Source organism: Laccaria bicolor, genomic scaffold, assembly GCF_000143565.1.
Source record: "Laccaria bicolor S238N-H82 LACBIscaffold_4 genomic scaffold, whole genome shotgun sequence".
Taxonomy (NCBI): Eukaryota; Fungi; Basidiomycota; class Agaricomycetes; order Agaricales; family Hydnangiaceae; genus Laccaria; species Laccaria bicolor.
The window spans coordinates 2,086,473-2,094,656 of NW_001889875.1; the positions used below are offsets into that span (position 1 = coordinate 2,086,473).

The window sequence follows — 8,184 nt, forward strand, 5'->3', positions numbered from 1 at the left end:
TGAATAATGTCGAAACAGACTTACGGCTGGACTCTTGTGCAGATATCACGTTGATCTCACACGAATTCTACGAACAATTAACGTCGAGACCTGCAATAAAGCAAGGAATGAGAATGCGTTTGTGGCAATTGACAGACAAGGATTCACAATTGAAGGGCTTCGTGCGTATCCCTATATATATGACCACGGTGGAAGGCGAAATCTTAGAAACTGAAGCGGAAGCGTACGTAGTTCCGAACATGACAGTACCAATCCTTTTGGGCGAAGACTACCAACAATCTTACGAATTAAGCGTTACTCGCAACGTGGAGAACGGGACTCACATTTCCTTTGGTAGACACGACCATCGAATTCGAGCTACTCCCGTAGAAAGAACAAAGGACTTTGGTCGTCTTAGACAGAGCGCCTACATGGTCGGACAATACGTGAGACGTCAATTTCACCGAAGGAACAAAGGGAAGAGACATCGGCGCAAAGTGAAGTTCGGCATTGACGAGAAGACCGTGAGGGCTGCAGCGGACTATCGATTGAAACCCCATGAAAGCAAACCTATCCAGGTGGAAGGTCAGTTAGGGGAGGATCGCGAATGGTTGGTCCAAAAGAACTTACTTGCCAACGCAAACGATACGTTTTTCGCAGTTCCTAATGTCCTCATCTCTGCAGCGCACCCTTGGGTACCAATAGCGAATCCGACCGATCACCCACGGTTCATTAGGAAAGGGGAGATTATCGGCACGCTAGTCGACCCAGCGACTTTCTTCGACACCCCGAAATCTCGAGAAGAACTGAAGAAATTTGAAGACTCTGCAGAAATCATCAGAACAGTTATATCTCTACAAATGGATCAAGACTCCCCTGCTTCAAATCCTACGGAAGAGGGCGAAGAACAAGAGGAATATGGACCTAAAACCGCTGCGATGCCTGATCCCACCATCTACTCGTCGAGTCAATTAGAAGAGTTGATAGACGTGGGTAATCTTCCTGATCATTTGAAGGAGGCCGCATGGGAGATGCTGAGAAAACGCATTAAAGCGTTTGGCTTCGATGGCCGATTGGGAAATTTGCCAGCAAAAGTCCACATACGAACGGTGGATGGTCAAGTTCCAATTGCAGTACCCATGTATCATGCCTCGCCGCAGAAAAGGGAAATAATCGACGAACAGCTGAACACCTGGTTTGAGCAAGGGGTAATCGAGCCATCTAGAAGTCCCTGGAGTGCGCCCGTAGTCATCGCTTATCGTAATGGTAAACCCAGATTTTTTGTGGACTATCGCAAATTAAACGCTGCCACGATACCCGATGAATTTCCCATCCCACGACAATCAGATATTCTAGCATCTTTATCAGGGGCTCAAGTTCTATCTTCTCTAGACGCTCTCTCAGGATTCACGCAACTGGAGCTTGCAGAAGAAGATATCGAGAAGACTGCTTTCCGGACACACCGTGGACTCTTTCAGTTCAAACGTCTACCTTTCGGATTACGCAACGGGCCTTCGATCTTTCAGAGAGTGATGCAAGGAATACTATCTCCTTATCTCTGGATATTCTGTCTCGTGTACATCGACGACATTGTTATCTATTCCAAATCATACGAGGAACACTTGGTACATTTAGATAAAGTTTTGGAAGCCATTGAAAAGGCGGGAATAACACTGTCCCCGAAGAAGTGTCACCTTTTTTATGGCTCCATTCTTCTTCTCGGTCATAAGGTATCGCGATTAGGGCTCTCAACTCATACAGAGAAGGTGGAAGCCATCATGAAACTCGAACGACCTAAGAAGATTTCGCAACTACAAGCCTTCTTGGGAATGATAGTATACTTCTCGGCCTTCATACCCTACTATGCATCCATATGTGCTCCCTTGTTTCAGCTTCTACGGAAAGGATGCAAATGGTCCTGGGGGGCGGAACAGGAACATGCATTCCAATCAGCTAAAGACGCCTTACAATCAAGTCCTGTATTAGGTCATCCTATGGAAGGACTCCCTTACCGGCTCTATACAGACGCTTCGGACGAAGCGTTAGGATGCTCCCTGCAGCAGGTTCAGCCCATAAAGGTGGGAGACTTGAGAGGAACTCGCACTTACGATCGTCTCAAGAAAGCATATGAAGGGGGCCTGTCTCCGCCGCAACTAGTAACCGCTCTGAGCAACAAATGCATGGATCATGAGTTCTCCAGTGAGTGGGCTCCAGTTTTCGACGAAACCATAGTCCGAGTGGAAAGGGTGGTAGCATATTGGTCGCGAACGTTTAAAAACGCCGAAACTCGGTATTCAACGACCGAAAGGGAGGCTCTAGCGGCTAAAGAGGGATTAGTAAAATTCCAGCCCTTCATTGAGGGCGAAGACGTCCTCCTCATTACTGACCATTCGGCGCTACAATGGGCGCGCACCTATGAGAATGCCAACCGACGATTAGCGGCTTGGGGGGCTATTTTCTCGGCATACGCACCGAAACTAGAGATTATTCATCGCGCCGGCAGGGTTCACTCTAATGTGGATCCTCTATCCAGATTGCCGAGAGCACCGCCTAGCCATACTTCTCCGTTGGAATCTACGGAGCCCTCTATTCGAGCCAAAGAATCACTGGACGAAAGGCAAGATGTAACGAGTCCAGCGGTAAAGATGGCGGCGTTCTCGTTTGCAGCCTGGTCAATCGAGGATTGCCTAGAAGAACCGAGAGAAGTCTTGATCAACGTGAGGTCTAGGAATAAAAGATTTGTTGAGACTCAGGAGGACCATTCCACGACAAATCCCATCGAGGAGACTACAGCCGAAGATTCCGGGGCACTGGACACGCTAGCAACAACGGCAGAATACTGGGGGGCCGTCAATCCTCCACCTACGATTCATCTGTCCATGAGCGAGGATACCAAGGAGCAATGGAGAAGGGCTTACAAGGATGACCCTATGTTCAAATCAATTGTCAAGGATGACAAATTCCGCTACGACAAGGTACAACCTGGCATGCGATTCTTAGTTGATCATGACGGCATGATATTTTTCAGTAACGAGAACTACCAGCCACGATTATGCGTACCCTCTACCTTGAGGAATTTCATTCTTCGGGAAGCTCACGAAAATCCCCTGGAATCGGCGCATGCGGGTCCTGAACGGCTATGGCAATCATTGAGCTCAAGATTCTATTGGAAGAGAATGAAAGTGGATATAGTGAGATACTGCCGATCATGCGACGTTTGTCAGAAAACGAAGACACCCAACTTCTCTAGGTTTGGAATGCTCATACCTAACCCAATCCCTAGTCGGCCTTACCAGTCAATCTCAATGGACTTTATCGTTAACTTACCCTGGTCCGAAGGGTTCAACGCCATCTATGTGGTAGTCGATCGTTTGTCGAAACACGCCTCTTTCATACCAACAACTACAGGCTTGGATTCGGAAGGATTCGCGTCGTTATTTTTCAAGCATATTGTTTGTCGATTCGGCCTTCCGGAGAGCATCGTTACGGACAGAGATCCGAGATGGACTTCTGACTTCTGGTTAAGCGTAGCGAAAGCCCTTCAGACGAAAATGAGTTTATCATCTTCTCATCACCCCCAACACGACGGTCAGACTGAAGTGGTTAATAAGCTACTGACCACCATGATGCGTGCTTTCATAGCTGGAAAAAAGGATCAATGGGCGTTGTGGCTACATTTATTGGAATTTGCGTACAACAGTGCCATCCATTCGTCCATTGGGACTACTCCATTCCACCTCCTTCTCGGTTTTCACCCTCGAACTCCTTTAGACTTTTTAGGGACTAAGCGTTCGGATGATATCGATAGCCGAGCATTGGGTCCAGAAGCAATAACCTTTTTGGAAAACTTCGCCATGCATAGAGAGAGCGCGAGAAGCGCGATAGCGAAAGCGCAGGACCAGCAAGTCAGATCATTCAACAAGGGAAGGAAACCTATACCCGTCCTGAAGAAAGGGGACAAAGTACTAGTTAACCCTCACGCCCTAGAATGGATTGAGTCCAAGGGAGAGGGAAAGAAGCTTACCCAACGATGGATTGGACCTTTCGAGATTATGCAGCGTATCAATCCCAACGTTTACCGCTTACGGATGAGCAACTTATACCCAGGTCTGCCAGTGTTCAACTATCAGCACTTACGGAAGTACGAACCTTCTCCTACGGAGTTCGGAGATAGGACATCTCTGCCGGAAACTAGAACAAAAAAACCAGAACAAGAGGAGTATGAGGTCGAAAAGATTATAGCGGAAAGACGCACCAAAAAGGGTCTCGAGTATCTTGTACGTTGGGAGGGATACAGTCCCCTCTACGACACTTGGGAGCCCAAACGAGCCTTGACGAATGCACCTGAAGTGGTCGCAAAATGGCTGAAAAGCCATGACGTCAAGACACTATTGTAAGAATAGTTCGGAGTTAACTTATCTCGTCCGATCGGACTGATCCGATGGACGACTACCATATGCCTTCCTCTTTGTCTTTTTCTCCTTCTTCTTTCTCTTCTTTCTACACTCAATCTCGGACACTCTACCTTCGACATCGACTCAGTCACACACCCAGACGTCAGCCATCATGGAATGCTTATACACCGACGGAGACGGCAAAGTTCCAATTTCGGGTCGGGCGGAGATGGTAGCAGGACAATGGATTGCCTTGAACGCTTCAGCAGGCAGAATTCCCTCCACAACTGTATTCGAGGAAGCTCTAACAGATCGCGCGTTCCTTCCCCCCGATTTAGCCGCTCGACCAGACGCTTGGACTTGGACCAAACGACCTACGTGGTATGCAGACAGGTATCATTGGGATGCATGGAACGTCATCGATTATTTCGCAGAGGAAAACGAAGCCGTACCTTGGTATTTCGGAGAGGGCAGTACCCCATGGACGGGCGACGACGGTAAATTTCGTTTTGACCCCATCCTACGTGCTAAAGCGGAAGATTCACTGACGAAGTTATGGCTTTGCATCGAATCTATCACATCGCAGCCGCCATTTGTTTCCGGCACGCCTCACCCAACAAAATTCAATTATCTACTGCTGTCCGCAGCTTGGGACTCAGCTCAGGGGGCTAGATCGTTAGCTGAAGATGCGCGGGGACGAGTTTTGGAATACCTGGGTTTTATCAACTGGTGGTCATCTTCAGTATCCGGATGGGACGACGTCCTACAACGATGGATGGTCGATTACATTGGTGGTTTCAAACTACGCGATCTCAAGAAAAGAGGAGTCTTCGTCGACCTGCCGAGGCGCTGGCATGTTCTGAACATAGGGCATCTACTCGCAGAGAACGTTCCTGTCTATTACTTCTGGCAGGAAGATAACGACGACTACCCCTGCTTCGCGCGGCTGTCTCCAACTATACTGCAAGCCTACCACGACGCCTGCGACACTCTGGACAGGTCGGAGGTCTCGGAGGGTGACATGATGGGCTTCCAAGACGACATCGATGCCATCAAGCAATACGATGAGTTTTTTCAACTACGAAGAACGCCCGATCACACCTCTTCCCCTTCTTTCTCCGACATCCCTCCCAACGCGACAGTATACATTTGCGATTTCGAGGGGTGGTCAGCGAGACTTGTGATCGACGATTCCCTGATCGAGGATTACGCGGGGAGGTATCATTTCTGCATCGAGACGGATGAGTCAGACAGCTACGTCACCATCTGGCGCTGGAAACCACGGCGGCTAGATATGGGAGGAAGTCAGCGCGCAGGCTGCTGGGGCCCAGGATCTACTACAGAGGCATGTCGGGGAGATCGAGAAATCCGCGAGCTTTTCAAAGCAGTCCACGCTCCCATTGGCAAAGCGCGTTTTGACGAGTGCGGTAGAATCACCCTAGTCAGTCGCCTGGGGGATGTCTACGAAGACAACGACATAAGCTCCGTAGAAGCAGACGCGCTTGATGGGACTCGTCTTCTCCCTCGCCCACATTGGGTCCCAGCTTCCCACCCACCGCTCTTGGTGCCAACTCCGGCTTCCCCACTTAATGTCGCTTCGAAATGGATACAATCCATGGTCGCCCCTTCTAGTCATTCAGGCTCCAGGGCTTCTTCAGCAGCCAGACTCTCACATAGTTCCGGCGAGCGAGATCTTCGTACACGTTCTGCATCTCCCGACCGCGGGCGGACTGCGTCTAGGGACCAATTACCCGAAGGACGAGCAGCCTACATCGACGACCTGCGCAGTTTGGGCAGTCAGTACGCAACGCCAGTCAGCGCGTGGGTTAGCAAGAAACCCCTGGAGTGGAATGTCGACTACCTCGACATCAGATTCCTGCTGGTACCCGATAAGAAAGCTCAGGCTTGTCTCCGTTACTGGGCGGCTTGTTCTCGCGACGTTTCCACAATGGCGGAAGTGCTTCTCAAAGCTATCACTCACGGAATTCCCTTTAGCATCGGCGTCAAAGTTGAAGATTTTGGCAGGTTCAAACCCGAGGAAGTCTCCGACACAGACCGTGTAGTAGGGAAACCCACTTGCGTGATGGAACCGCCGTTTGCCTACACCGCCCCGGGGGCTCTGAAGGCCTACTACATGAGCCGCGTCAACGATATTATCCGACGGCCTCACGCGAGGATCTTGGTGGGACTAGGTGGCCCAGAAGCTTGGCTTGGCCGCAAATGGGGCGGCCCAGAGCTAGTTGCTCAATTTATGGACGGACCATCTCCGGACGTCTACTTACACAGGCGAGGCTATATCGACTCGGACGACGAAAACCCTATGTTTCTTTACACTGATGAAATGAGTCCTCAGGAGATTGATGTCATCTTCGGCTGCATCCGCAGTGATATTGACAGAGACCGCTCCTTATATCCTTCGCGGGACATCCTGGATGACGGTTGTTTTTTCTGGACCGGAGAGTGGGACGATCGCATGGAAAATATGTTCGCCGACCTTACAAAGGAAATCCTGCAGGGTTCCGCAAAGTTCAGAACCCCAGGAATGTGGAATGATTATTTCCGTCGTTTGAATCGCAGTCACCGAGGTTCGAAGGATCGCCTCAACCAGCTAGTTCCGGCAACGTTGAACAAGTTGTATGCCAAACTGCTGGATGGTTTTTCGTTGGACTGGCACAAGCGACGCTTGATCGACATCGAATTGCCAGAGGAATACCGACCTCGTCGGATCGGAAATAGGGGGGCTCTGTAACAGGGCACGAACACCTAAGCCTACAGCTTCTCTCATTCCCTTCCTTACGATATTTCCTATCCAACGCTACCTATCCATATGCCAATTCAGGGAGTCCTGTCGTCACGCAATCACAGTAGTCACATTCAAGTACATATCACTTTGTCACATATGTAAACAAATCATCTAACTTTACCATCATCTCTGTTCTGACTCGCGCACTTGAGCATCGTCCTCACGACTCAATCACGGGTATACAAGGGGTTTCGGAAGTAAGGTCAGTAGAATTGTTGATACCGTACTGTGGAGAGCTCGTGTCTCTCCTTGCGCACTGATTGTGTTTGCACATCTTTCCCGAGGGAAATCTCCTAGCGCCTTTCTGCGGCATTCCGAGAAGGGAGAGTTCGTCTACGCTCGTGGCATTCCAGAGCAAGTAGCAACTCGTGTAAAGAGATTGACCTTGATTAACTCCTAGATACTCGAACAAGGGTCTCACACCATAACGCAAACCTATCCATACACTACAGCTCGCCAGGATCGCTTCGTTGATAGATACACGGACCGCGTCATCATACGCAATCCCTGAAGAGGTTCCCGCACCTTGACCATTTCATTAGATTTTTCATTGGGAGATTTCATTGGGGCATCTGGCCCTTTCATTACCATTTCTTTTAGGATATTTCATTGAGCACCTTGATGATTTCATCACTTCTCATTAGGCTCCCTGGCACTTTCATTACTATTTCTTAGATTTTTCATTAGGATATTTCATTAGGCCCTTTGGCACTTTCATTACCGAAAACTATATAATAATGATGATATGTATCACATGGGTTGTTGGGAGGGTGGTCACATGACCAATTACCAAAAATAGTCAAAAAGCGAAAGTTGTACCCCTGCACTGTAGCTTCCCGAATCTGGTTGAATTATGTTCTGAAGTGCTCCTGTTGTGGAGATATGAGGTAAAGGAATTCCAAAAGTGTTGTGTTTTTTTTGGTTTTTTGCATTTTTCTTCATGAAACAAAACCAAATAACATGATTCCAACACATTTAGAAAGCTAGATGAAAGGGGGATCCTCTAGA

At 48.9% G+C, this 8,184-nt stretch overlaps 1 protein-coding gene across 1 annotated transcript; it reads left to right on the forward strand.

Annotated features, from left to right (window-relative positions):
* Window positions 1-4,545: 4,545 nt before the first annotated feature.
* On the forward strand, window positions 4,546-7,122 carry LACBIDRAFT_311914 (uncharacterized protein; the record flags this gene model as incomplete). Its single annotated transcript, XM_001876700.1, has 1 exon — window positions 4,546-7,122. One exon carries the CDS (start codon window positions 4,546-4,548, stop codon window positions 7,120-7,122), a length of 2,577 nt encoding a protein of 858 aa, XP_001876735.1.
* Between the last annotated feature and the right edge of the window lie 1,062 nt (window positions 7,123-8,184).